The sequence below is a fragment of the Papilio xuthus genome, unplaced genomic scaffold (assembly GCF_000836235.2).
Source record: "Papilio xuthus unplaced genomic scaffold, Pxut_1.1 DF827680.1, whole genome shotgun sequence".
Taxonomy (NCBI): Eukaryota; Metazoa; Arthropoda; class Insecta; order Lepidoptera; family Papilionidae; genus Papilio; species Papilio xuthus.
The window spans coordinates 6820439-6834870 of NW_013530969.1; the positions used below are offsets into that span (position 1 = coordinate 6820439).

A 14432-nucleotide genomic window follows, 5' to 3' on the forward strand; every position below is an offset into this window, starting at 1 on the left:
CGAGCTTATACGTATTATTTTAACAGTGATGTGGTATCTGGGGTCATGTTAACTTTTACCAATTATTGTTTGTTTGTTCCACAGGTAGGCAAAGCTGTAGCACATCCTGGTATAGCCAACGAGTACGACAGCACACAGGAGAAGAAATACTATACTTATTACCAATGGGTGTGCTTCGTTCTCTTCTTCCAGGTAATATGATCACAATAATATTAATACCTTTATATTATCTTAATCTTACTTACTTAAATGCTAATGTTTGGATGGATGGAAGGATGGATGTTTGTTAGAAGTTATCTCTAGAATGGCTGCATGGAAGTCGATGAAATTTGGCATAGATATAGAACATAGTCTGGAAGAAAACATAGTCTACTTATTAAGTTTTTATAATCCTGTCTGACGAAGTCAAGGACGACAATTATTTTATGACAATAAAAATATGCTAACTATTGCGTAGGTTCTTTAAATCTTATATCTCTCTTACTAAACATAATATTCTTTAAGACAATGATCACATTTGTAAATAGTATAAAGGCTATCTTTATGATGATCCAATCAAGTTTAGTACGTGACAATATTTGTAGTTTAAAGTCTAAACACGGAAATATTTTTATGCTAAGTCATTGGCATAAAATTTTACCTTAACTTGCAATCTCTTATTTAATTGTCAATTAGTATCAACAGGGATTTGTAAAGTGATAATTTTACTTCTTACTAATATTATAAATGCGAATGTTTAGATGGATGGATGAGTGATTGAAGGAATCTCCAGAACCACTGAATAGATCTCGATGCAATTTGGTATACATATAGAATATAGTCTTAAAGAATACATAGGCGATTAAAATGTTTTTTTTTTAAATTCCGCGCGGGCGGAGTTGCGGGCGACAACTAGTAGTTGAATAAAGTCGACAAAATTGCAAACAACGTTCTATAAACAATAATGTTGTAAAATAAACTTAATACAATAATAAAATTAAAAACAAACAGTCATTATTTGTCAATATTATAGCTAACTGAAGAGCTATAACTCGAGAGTCACGACAAAACAGTGCTAAAGTTTCGGTGTTATGACCCTACGGGGGCGTGTAACGGTGAACGTGTTATGTGACGTCACACTTGCCGCTAATGAGACGACCCAGTGAGACGGCAGCTATGACGTCACTTGGTCAGTTGTCATGGAAATACACATCTAACGGCACGTGACGTCTGTTTTTATTTGTTAAGGAAAATCTGTACTATGGAGTAACTTTCTTAATGTTACGACAGTTAATCGAACTTGTTTCATAACAAGCAGGTTATTGTGCCAATGAACTTTAAGTGGACTGCGATAATTTGTCAAAAATAACGCCTTTAAATGACATTTCCGTATGAAATTTAATCTAATAGTCTCGACTAGCGTTTTTATATTACTTCTTACTACTATTATAAATGCGAATGTATGGATGGATGTTTGTAAGAAGGTATCTGTAACGACTCAACAAATTTCGATGGAATGTGACATAGACTTAGAACATTGTATGAAAGAACACATAGACTACAAATTAAGTTTTTTTTTTATTTCCGCGCGCTTGGAGTCTTCACAGTTAGTATCTTCTAAGTCTCCGTCTACGCGCAATTAAAAAACACTTAATTAGTAGCCTATGTGTTCTTCTAGACTATGTTCTACATCTATGCTAAATTTCAACTGGACAAGTTTGATAGCTTTTATTTTTTTAAATACAAAGTATTTATGAATATGTACGTTTGTACAGGCTCTAATGTGCTACACACCAAAGTTCCTATGGGACGCATTCGAGGGTGGTCTTCTGCGGACTATCGTGATGGGTCTCAACATCGGTATCTGTGACCAGAACGAGAAGGAGAAGAAGAAAGACGCCATCATTGGTTATCTCATCAGGCATGAAAGGGTGAGTTATCATATTCAGTTCACTCACAAGAGTCATTTAAATTCTCCAATCTCTGTCAGTTTTTGACAGTTATCGGAGATTACTTCAACATTCCATAATTTTTTTTTACAAACCACGGATTTTTAAAAAGAGGTAAATTTTTACGTTTACGTACATAGCCGTGGGTTAAACAAAAACCAAAATCGCTTTTGAAAACATATTGTTTTCTCTGTTTTGTCATAGATAATGACAGGGATATGTTTTATGCACAGATTTTGTTCTCAAAAACCAACGATAAAAGTGTAATTTTTAAATATAAGCAATAAATACCCTTATGCATAGTAATTGGTCCAATTTTCTGCAACTAATGGCCTCAATTTTAAATATAATTCATCGCGTAAGTCTGTTTTGTAGACAAAAACGACTACATAACTTCACTAAAACTAATGAGGGTCGGGGAAGCCAAAGAAATTTGTCTGGATTACTTGCGACGTGTGCTTTTAAACTAACAAGAAATAGAACAAACAGTTAGATAAAAGTTATTATTACGTTAAAATGGATGAAGAACGGTCTAGATTTTGTCTATTTTATCTCTAAAATGTAGTATAAAGTAAGAAAGTTACCGTGGGTTTCTGAGACTAAAATCCTAGTTTAAAACATATTGTCATGTCTATTTTTTCAAACATAATGGGATCATGATATAATCTAACTAGATTTTTGTCTCAGAAATCTACGGTTAGTAATATTAGAAAATGTAAACATAAACAAAGATGTGGGATATATGTCATGGGTAGTAATTTCAATCCCAAGAATCAAGGACATTATAAGTAACTGCTCAGCCCCTAACTATTCAAATGGCGATTGTAACTCGCAGTTACCAGAACAATGTGACTGGAGCGCATACCAAGTGACCGACGAGACTGGTGCGCGTGCCCGGCTTCTCAATACGATGTCGTGGGTTCAATGCTTCCGAGGAACTATTGTGTGAGCTTTCCTAAGCTTAGATCAACTATATAACGATGCAAATAATTCTACTTTTACGACGATATATGTTAGTCGAAAGTAGATATTATATTTAGTTACCCACATCGTAATTAGTGGGAAAAATTGACATGTGATCGAATCCTTTGATGATGTGGTACTTTAAGATTAAATTAAGATCTACCGTTTTATAGAAGTATATTCAGGTTGAATAGAAAAATGGTAGCATCGAGAAAGTATTCAAAATTGTGTGCTTATTGCGCCTAGTAATATTATTTTTAGCAGACTTCAAAAAGAAGGAAGTTATTATACATCCCGTATGATCCTAGGAATTATATGTCATTAGTATCCAATTCTTAGTAGATAAGATCTTAGTTTTTGTACAATGGTGCTTTCAATGAAGCGTGGTAACAAAAAATTTGCCCGATGGCGATTGCGAAGCAGTTTTTTGTGCGCGGTCGTCGACCATAGAACGTCGAACCAGATATTTATCATTGGGCAAGCTGTTGTGTAACTTGCGCCGTGATTTCCTGTACATCGACCTTTCTATTGGTTCCACGGCCTACCAACTGAGGGCCCGCATTTTCTATAATCCATTTCTATTTGTAATAGCAAAAATTATAAAAGGAGAAAGGAAGGAAAAGAGTATCATGTTCTTTTGACAAATATCAACCTTCTTACTATGACAATAAATTAAGTAAACATCAAACAGGTTAGTCCGTTGTTGGAACTATAGTTCAAAAACAGACTAGTTACACTAGGAAATTATAGTTTGAGAACTTAATTTGTACCTAGTTTTAAGTTCTTAAAGTATAGTTTAACTTATTATGAAAGAGAAATTATTTGATTAATATCTTTAATAGAAGATTATTTAAAGTAATAAACATGTAGCGATATTGCGGTATCAAAGTTTGAAACCCCTGAATAAACGTGTCCCACGCTAACCCATAAGGTAGGTGCGGGAAGGATATATTAGGTTTTTTGTTTGGAACAAGGTGTGCTGTGTGCGGATCCGGTACGGGAAAGCGCGGGAAACTCGTCGACCGGCCTTCCCTGAACTTATTGATTTGTCACCAAGAATTAGGGGCGAGGGAATGTACAGGGTTTCACCGCGATAAAATTAATATATGTATCGGTATTACGTATTGTTACATGTCTTGGTACAAGAGCAGGGTTGTGGTGATATAGTGTACCCTACGATATACATTTACTTAGCACTTTCTTTAAAATGTGCTGTTTTGTGACGTAATGAAAATTATTAGTACCTAACTCATTCAGTGAACATTTACTAACATAAATATATTTTTAAATAATAAAAAATAATACGTAAGTTTAATTAACTAATTTTAACACGATTGTTGTATTTCAACAAAATGGATTTTATCAAGATTACTTAAGCTTTTAAAAAAAATCTAGCTTAAGACTTAGAAAACTTAACAATGAGATAAATATCTATGAACTAAATGAAACGTTTAAAGAGATATCCTCATTATTCATCTATCCAATAGTCTTTATCAACTCGTAAGGAAACCCCAGGCGTATCAACTTAGGTAGTCGCGACGTCTGAAGCCGGCTTAATCCTGGCATAAGACCCACGCCCGATCGAGCTTTCGTACCCCGCTCTCTTACCCTGCCCCTTAGCCCCAAGCCCAGCTGGCCTTTGTTCTATTACAATGTTACGTCTTTTAAAATTGTTTTGTCTATACCGTATCTATTCACCTTGAAATTCCACCGTAATTTGTATACATATTCTTGTCTTTGTTTTTAAAATAATGTGCGATTGTTATGTTTTAATATGTCTGTCGATGTTAAGCTGTATAGATTGTAAAGATAAACTCAAAATCTACTCGACTTGTAGTCTGTTTAAAATTTAAAAAAAAATAGGATCCACATGGCCAGCACTACGTTTCGATTTAAAAAAAAAACAGACGAATTGATAACCTCCTTCTTTTTGAAGTCCATAAAAATATGTTCAATTTTGGTTTTGGAACACTTTAGTAAAATATTTGTTTTTTTAAAACCGCGTGGCATTTTATAAAACGTGTGAACCGTAAGGTTTTATATTTGCCTGTGACCTGAACCTCATTCACTAGTTGTGAATGGGCGAATTCACTTGAATGGAACGAAGTGAACTGAACATATTAAGTGTGTGATACGAGCACATTCACTTGTTCGTAGTTCCACGTCTTTTCAAAGAAATATGTAGATACTGCCTTAAATTTTAAACGCGTAATAATTGTGTCTCATTTTCAATATTATAAAGTATTTTTTAGATAGACTGTTACTGGGATATGTGTAAAATTTTTGTGGCAAAATAATTCGTCAGTTATACTTAACAACTATATGATGCTAAGCTAAATGCATGTCAGTTACTTATAACTTCTGTTTACCCTACTTGAAGTAAATGCGCTTGTATATTTAAAAAAATATGCTATATGGAATCTTGAAAGAAACATACAGCGTGTTAAAATATAAATATAAATCTTACTTCTTACTAATATTATAAATGCGAAAGTTTAGATGGATGGACGTTTGCATGTTTGTTATTACGTCTCAGTACTGTTTAATAAATCTCTGTAGAGCATAGTCTGCAAGAACACATAGGTTACTAATTAAGTTTTTTCAATTGTTTTAATTTGAGAGTCGCTGTCGCTGGCTACAGCTAGTTATAAATAATTGTTTTACTGTTTTTGTTTACGACTGTACCTTAACCGGCTCTTTGTCCACCAGTTTTTGCCTAACGGTACTGTCAGCTATCAACTGTCACTCACAGTATACCGTTTTACCAGTTTCCACACAAAGTAGTACCTTGTTTTATATGCAGTAGAAATAATTACTTACGAAGATTATTAAGGGTATTTTAAAATATATTGGTAGTAATCTTAAGTTATCTGTTACAAGAATAGGATTGATAATTTATCTGACACTTATGTGAAAACATGCGGGGCTAGGCAATGTTACATTCTAGCGGGGTTAGACAAAGTGTATTCGCTCCGAAGCGATTCTATAACGAACTTCTAAAATGTATAGAACTGACAATTACTTCCGATAATTCTCGAGATTGTCGCGCGTCAATTTTATACATTTTTGAAATTCTTAGTATCGTTATTTCTAGTAGAATCGACTAAATGTATTGAAAAAAATACGTGACCACGTGACATCGAAAGTTATTCTTTTCAAACATTTTTGACTTTTTTATAAGCATCGCTTATCGAATGTTACTTTGTCTCCCACGATTTTGTTAGCATTTTTAAATCTATGATAAGTACAATTTTCATAATACCTCGTCTGCGTGTGCACAATTTTACCGAAATGTTATAATAGTATGTTGTTTTCACTTAACAATTGGACCTTTCAAGTATGATTCACCCGAGTCAATTAAGTTATCAACTTACATTTTAACTTGAAACACTTTTGATGTAAACCGATCTGATATATTCTGCGTATAAGTAAGCCGAATTAAAAACTACCAACGCCATCTGTTGACGAAACCCCAAAAATGTTTATTATAAAGTTAAGATATGGGGTAAAATTAAATCGAGTCATATTACAATAACAAAGTCTTTGATGGAAGAATAACAAATTTGAAAGAAATTTCTCTTCCTTTTTTTTGTACTACTAAAATTGTAACTGTATATTTAAAATTTAGCTTTAATTTAATTGTATTAGAGTTCAAATATGTTTGCCTGTGATTATTTTTGAAGGTCATGTTTTTTTGTGTTCCGGTCTTCGGAATTAGATGGCAAAGGAAGTTTATTACTCACTATGCCTTCCCTGTGAATTTAAATATGTAAATTTATTTAGTGAATCAGACGAGACAGATGACTAATTTTTATTAATCTTAAAAGTCAACGACATGGGTTTTTATGTATGTTTAAAACATTTTTATTTATCAATATCGTAAATACTAGCTGTCGCCTGCGACGCCGTTCGCGCGGATTCGTTAGTAGTAGTTAGTAGCGGAAAGTAGCCTATGTGTTCTTCCAGACTATATTCTACATCTGTGCTACATCGAGATCTGTTGAGCCGTTCCAGAGATACATTCAAACAAACATCCATCTAAACTTTCGCATTTATAATATTAGTAAGATATTCTTATGAATAGTAAAACATCTACGGTTGGTGTTTCGGATGTAAATAGGTATTAGTGACTTTATTTTACTAAAAATACCGCAAAATTTATCTCATTTTACTATAAGAAACTATATTTTCCTATAGTATTATCTTCACAAGTAGCGACATCTGTTGTCGAGTTATTAATCTAAAACCTTAAGCATCTGCCACGGTAAATATTAGTTTTCAATTCTATACAGAACAGCGATATAAAGCGTAGTGTTGGCCGCGTGGGGAGGGACAAAAAATGTCCAGGTGCAGATACAATGGCACATCTGTCGTGTGCTCTACCTCTACTGCACTAGGGTCACAACAAAGGTACAACTTCTCAAATAACGATGGTAAACTACGCAGTAATAACTTCGTAGAGATGGGATATCTCACTTCTTATATTATGTTAGAATCATTTGGCGCGAATGGCGCCTTCTCAAGTGCGCCTTACAAAGTCAAGTGTCAGATTTGATTAGTGAGGGGAACGTTGATATTTTAATAAGGCTAGTGTTGCGCTAATACACCGGCACAGTGTCGGATTTTCTTCCTAGTGTTACTAATATTATATAATAAATATGAATGTTTAGATGGATATTTCTTTGGAGGTATCTCTGGAACGGCTGTATGGATCTCGATGAAATTTGACATAGATGTAGAAAAGTCTTGATGAACACATAGGCTACTTATTATGCTTTTTTACACCGCATACACGAATTAAACGGATTTGTTTTGTCTTGATGCGATGCGGGCGGCGCCGATGATGGACGCAACACTAAAATCATACAAAGCAAAATATAATCCGATGCGGGCCGCGCGTGCGGTGCATCCGGCGCGGGCCAATGGACGCGTACATTTAGTGTTGAAGGTGCTAAAAGTTTAATTTAAAATATTAAAACATAGCACAAGTATGATAAGTCTTAGACATGTTCTTGTTCGTTCTTTAAATAGAACTTAAAACATCTCAAATTTCAACTTAAGTATCCGCCCTCTTAATTATTATCTTTGAAGCTAGATATCCCCTAATTGGATAACAAAAATAGCTACCACTTTACACAGACATGGGGACTCTTAAATTAGAAATATTTAAGTGCTACAGATAACGTTGATATGTTTGACTTTGCCTAATTCATAGTTTTCATTTAACTGTTGCTGTAGCCAGCGACTACGTCCGCGCGGAATTATAAAAACCTTATTTGTAGCTTATGTATCCTTCGAGATTGGCAAATTTTAGCGAGTTCCAAACATATCGAATCCCAAACATCCATCTATCCATTCAACTAACTATTCATATTTATAAGGTTAGTAAGATATTAACATGCCTACTTTACTGATACTCACAGTCGGAGTATAAGAAACACACTAAGGTACAGTTTAAGAAAGCATTAAGCGTATCTAAGTGCGGCAGTTAGTCAGTTGTTAAGTAAAGTTACGCGTAACTCGATATTTTCAAAATATCCAGTTATGAATACAGAATTATTCAGAAACATCACAGCTTTGATTACAATTTCAAATATCACTTTAACAGCACAAAACAACAATGAATAATGTAGTAACACGAATGATTGACGCGAGATTCAACCAATCGTACAGTATTAGGAAAACATTAAATTCAAATCGCACAGTTTCGCCTTGAATTTATACGACATCCAGAAAAACAAGGGACCAAATTAATTTGCATATCCATTAAGGTATCTGTTCCACAATCGATTCTGCAAGCTTACTAGAGCAAGCGAAAAGAATGTTCTTTTCGCTTGCTTGACTAAGTATAAGTGATCCCTTAGTTTAGATTTAGTACACGCGATCTACAGTATACGTCACCCTTAGTGAACTCATGTGGCGTTAAGAGTAAACAGAACACTTTTATGAAAATGAATTACTGTTAGAATGTTTTTGTTAAAATAAAACATTAAATTGTGTGGTATTGCAAGATTTCACAGACCATTGAGTTTAGTTTCCTTAGTTAGGTAAACGATGAGGTAAGAATTACCAAAAAAAAAATAGTCTTCTTGTGTAAATTTTACTATAACCGTAGTCCAAATTTACAATGGAACTTTCTCTTTCCTTAGATTTCCTACTGTTATTTTACAACATAGATTTTTTATATCATAAGGTGACAAACGAGCGACCGGCATACGCAATTGCATATGCGTTGCCTAACTTTAACCGACGGAGTCGTCCACTTCCACTTCCCAACCTTTCCTCATAAGAAACAGGGTGGGAAGGGAAAGAGGACTAAATTTGGCCACCGGGACTCACTTATCAGACGAAACGCGGAATTGCTTACATTTCACGCCTGTCTTTTGTGTGGTCGTGGTATTTCACCGGGCGAGCCGGGCCAATTCGTGCGAAGATGTTAAAGCGGGCTCTACCACTGTTATGAAATTAATATGAGATTGAATACAAAACATTTTGTTAGTGTCCATTCAAAGATAATTACAGATGTAATTGTAAAACAAGTATAGTGTAAACCGAAGGCTAATTGTACATAACTGACCAGCCTTGAATATATGATGCAGGTGGTCTCTATATGTGAGCTTGTTTGTTATCGTCTGCGACGTGATACGGGGGCTCGTGTTTACGTATCAAAGGTCCATTGTCAGATGTCGTCCGACACCGCCCCCAATGACGCGGCTCCATTATGCCGTCTCGATGACATGTTTTATTGCAAACATCGTATCGGATGTTTATCGTTTGATCCTTTGATATTTTATGTTTGTATCCGTCTTCGATTTATGTCTCGTGGATAATTATGATATGAGTTTGTTATTTAATTATCATTGTAATACAGTCTGACATATTATTTGTAAGTACCGTGTTCTGTTTGATGTGCAAACATTTTTAAACCGGTTATCTAACAAAATGTTTAAGTTCTCGTCTTAAAATTTAGTCTCATAAGTGTGATATTTGTCATCTCTAACATGACGCAAATGTTAATGCATAAATGTCAGTTTCATCATCAGCTCACTTTACATCTGAGGGGCTCGGAACTTACCCTAAGTTAGGGGTGACGAGGCCATAGTGAACCATGCTGGCCCAATGTGGGTTGACTTCACACATATCTTTGAATCTCGTCTCATATATTTGCAGTTTGCATCACGATGTTTTCCTTCACTCTAAGTACGTCGGATAAATGTCGTTTTAATATCTCAATATTGACAATCACCAAATAACGCTTATGAGTCTATGCTCGAAAAAAAATTTAGAAATCCCTTCTCTAATTTATTTCCAACTTTTCCATACTTTTTATGTAAATTGCTTTTGCATAATCGTGATAAAATTGCAATATTTCCTGTTCAAACGAATGATGCATCGTATATGCGAGTAGGTCGCCACCTCCTATGTTGTTTATTACATAACAGTATCTATCTGGTGACATTCCTTGCAGGACAACGTCCGCATAGGTCAAGGTACGCTTAACCGCATTCTATATGGCGCCTCACTTAATTGACTAGGTTACAATGTTACTAAGGAAATTCTCGCTTTAGTATGACTATATTCTTGAACAGAAATACAGGGAAAAGACAGTCACATTGCGATAGACATGCATTTGTGGTTAATTTTTATAATTATTGTAGATTACAATAGTAGACCAAGGAAGAATTCTTTGTTTCTGAAACTTGGGCTGCTTCTTTGGGTTGCTTTGGGTTTACGTTGTGCTTGTAAATTATTACATCTACTTCATATATAGATTCTTTAAGTTGTTGTTTTAAGTACGTTTTGTATAAAATCATAAAGCCCAGTGGACTCTTTGTATCGTCAAATATGTCAATATTATTTTGAGATTTTTGGTGTTCTTTACGTCACAAATAATTGTGCTAGACACTCTGTTCTATTCTTGGTCTAGAATATTAGATATTTATTATTATTGGTACTGTTACAGACTCACAAGTTGTACGCGCTCCGGTATTGGGGCTGCGAGCTGCTCTGTCTGGTCAACATCGTGCTGCAGATGTGGATGATGGATAGCTTCTTCAACGGAGAGTTCCTCTCATACGGCACCAGGGTGTTGTCGCGCAGTGAGATGCCGCAGGAACAGAGGTAAGTTCATAGCTTTGTATTAGAAGGAAGGAACAGTACCACTCGAACGTGTCTGGACGTATGGGGATGTGGGCTGGGAACAACGCTTCGCACACTTTTCTTCGCCACCAATGGGTTCTTAGAAGACATGTCCTTGCAGTTTACTATCTAACCACGAACCTTAGAGTTTATTTTTTTAGTTATAATCGCCTTCAAGAAAAGGAAATCCTAGTAATACAATGTTCGTGTTTTATATGTTCATTCATTGGTTTTAACTGAGTCTCAGTTTACAGAGTGCATAAAAATAACTGTTCTGAGAAACCACATGCGGTTTATCAGTTGCCATCACTAATCCGTTACATTATACTAGATTTTTTTCTTAGTTTTATAACATTTCTTTTGTTTATTAAAAACAAAAAAACACTGGCTGACAATAAAATATGAATCAAATGAAAGAAACAAAGAAACATATATTAACCAATGACTTTTCATACGTCAAAATCGCTTCAATTGTTAAGGCTAAAATAAAAAAGGTGACAACTTACATACTTCAAAACTTACTTAAAACCACCTTCTGAAATTAGCCGTGTAAAAATTAATTCTATTTTTGATTCTGTCGATTCCAGATACGACCCAATGATCTACGTATTCCCTCGGGTAACTAAGTGTACGTTCCACAAGTTCGGTCCATCAGGCAGCATACAGACACACGATAGCCTCTGCATACTGCCGCTCAACATCGTCAACGAGAAGACCTACATCTTCATCTGGTTCTGGTACATCATCCTCGCGGTCATACTCTCACTGCTAGTTATATACAGGTCAGTATTGTTTCATAGAAACGATTAACTTTGGGTTTCTGAGACCATCGCCCGTTTAAATGTGTTCTCTGTTTTATCAAAGATGAAAAATAAATTTTGATCTCGGAAACCAACGGTAAACGGTCATCGTATCGCTAACGACAAAATTTATATTCAAACTTGTGCAGCGCGGTCAGGTGTAAAGTATACAAAAAAATCTCTTACTAATTTTGACATAATTGACTAATTACTTACGCAGGCTGTCGACAAGAGCGTCGGTGGCTCAGTGGTCAAGCACTTGACTTGCAATCTGCAGGTCCTGGGTTGGAATCCCGCCATGTACTGTGTTTTTCGATTTCCGATTTACATATGTACATTTATCCGACGTTCTTAAAGTGAAGGAAAACATCGTGATGCAACCTGCACATATCTGAGTAGTAATTCAAAAGATATGTGTGAAGACAACCAACCCGCACTTGGCCAGCGTGGTTGACTATGGCCTAATCACCCTTAACTTAGGGTAGGCTCCGAGCCCCTCGGTGGGGACGTATAGTGAGCTGATGATGATGATTACGCAGGCTATTCTTACAAAGATTCGTGCTAGACCCACTGTACGATTATTTCGTTCGAATTACTCAAATATTTATCAGTTTTTTGTAAGATAATGAATGTTTCTGTTCGTATTTATCTTATTAATTACTTTATTCTGCAAAGGTTATCTTCATGTCAAGCAACATTCCACAGTACGACGGTTAATTATCAAAGTGTTAAACATTCTTTGTTGGGAAAGAATTACGAAATTTTTGATGAGAATTCAGACTAATCATTCAGTCAGTTTAACAATCTAGATTTTTATAGTAGCTAGTTATATTAAATTGTAGTAATATTACTATATATTAGCTACATTATGGTAGCTTGGATCTTGAAGTACAGTCAAAACGGGATAAGCGAGAAACCTCTATAAGTGAATCATTCCGTCCCAATGGATGAACAAATACGAGAATCTTGGTTTAGATCAGTGGTTCCCTATGTTGTCTACTGCCCACTTTGAGAAAAAATATTTTTTATTTTCCCCATATTTTCACATATTTGAAAACCACTATAATTTCAAATTAATTAATTATTGTGACCTATATATGTATATTAACGGAGAATTCTAAACGAAACTTTTACTATAACCCGCAACTTGGGACCTGCAGCGCCCACAAGGGGGGGTTAGAGAGATGTCTATAAGGGAGAAAATTGCGGTCCCTAGGACTCTTGCTTATACAATTGCGATTGAATACGTTTGTCGACTTTGTACTATCTGATTTCCACAACTTAGGTAACCAAAGACCAAAGACCAAAATTGTGGTGGTAAAGTCAACTTTAACAGAATAAGTAGTTTTTGTAGTTTTTTTTAGCTTTATTTGGGGTCTTTGTATTTGTTGGGGGTCTCAATGCTTTCGCAATTAAAGAGGTTAAAATATGTATGCACCTCCAGACTGGTGATAATCTTCGTGCCGTCTGTGCGGCCGCGGCTGCTGCACGCGCGCTCCCGCACCATTGCCATGGAGACGGCAGCGCTCGTCTCACGTCGCACAGACCTCGGCGACTGGTGGCTGCTGTACATGTTAGCTCGCAACATGGACCCTATTATATACAGGTGAATATAACACAAATTAGGCTCTTACGTTTAAATCTCTTTGTCATTTAACCCAAATACTCGACATGGTACGACGCACCTTAAATTATTAACTTGTGGTCACTTAACTGTGTGAACAGAAAGCTCATTTACTTTCAAAGTTATTAATTATTTCCCTGTAAATAGTAAAAGGTCTCTATAATTCTATTTAATTTGGTTTACCTGTTATTTGTCTAAATAACATACTGTTAATGTTTTTGTCCGATGAAAAGAGTTCGCTTAAAACCAATTAATACTTTATTTTAATAGTAATTTACTGTAATATTTTTCAGAGAGCTAATAGCGGAGTTAGTAAAACGTATGGGGGAGAAGTCGGGAGCGCGCGCGTGACGCTCGCCCCCCTCACCCCCCGCACCACCCGCACCACCCGACCCCCCACACATCGCCATCGTGGGCGTCTGACGCACGCCCACATTACAATATCATCTCTACACACATACCGATAAGATCCACTCTCCCTCAGCAGGTATGTGGCTAACAAAACTATGGAGTCGTATTAGTGTAAAGTTTTATATAAGTAATATATGTAACATAAACAGTCTACTTCCGTCTTAATTTTTACATTCATAAGAATTGTCTTTGAATCAGCAGATTTGTACGGCCTCTGTATACTCATAGTATAGCATTTTTGTGTACAAATTTACTAAATAAGTATAAGTTAAGGTTAAAAAAAAATAACATCACAATGTAATTTTATTGATATGGAGCGCATTTAAGCATTAAATTAATGGAATTTGTCCATTTTTATATAAGAAAGAAAAGTAAATTATGCCACATTTTGACTCTGAATATTATCAATGCTGATTGACAATATAAAATGTTAAATTTTTGGTACTCTTTGTATTCATTTGACTAAATATTATTTAACTTGTGGCAAATAGATTGTAAACTTTTTGTATGGAAAATGTTTTATAAAGTGTTTTTATTCCAATTTCTTGTATAATATATGCGTTTTAG

General features: G+C 35.2%; 1 protein-coding gene across 1 annotated transcript in view; it reads left to right on the forward strand.

Annotated features, from left to right (window-relative positions):
- ogre (optic ganglion reduced) overlaps positions 1-14208 on the forward strand; it is a 30742-nt gene extending 16534 nt beyond the window's left edge. Inside the window, exons 3-8 of the mRNA XM_013311819.1 lie at positions 85-192; positions 1755-1910; positions 10855-11012; positions 11618-11812; positions 13275-13436; positions 13748-14208. Coding sequence (XP_013167273.1) covers positions 85-192; positions 1755-1910; positions 10855-11012; positions 11618-11812; positions 13275-13436; positions 13748-13805 — 837 coding nt within the window. The 3' untranslated portion in view covers positions 13806-14208. The remainder of the gene's footprint in view (positions 1-84; positions 193-1754; positions 1911-10854; positions 11013-11617; positions 11813-13274; positions 13437-13747) is intronic.
- Positions 14209-14432: the final 224 nt, after the last annotated feature.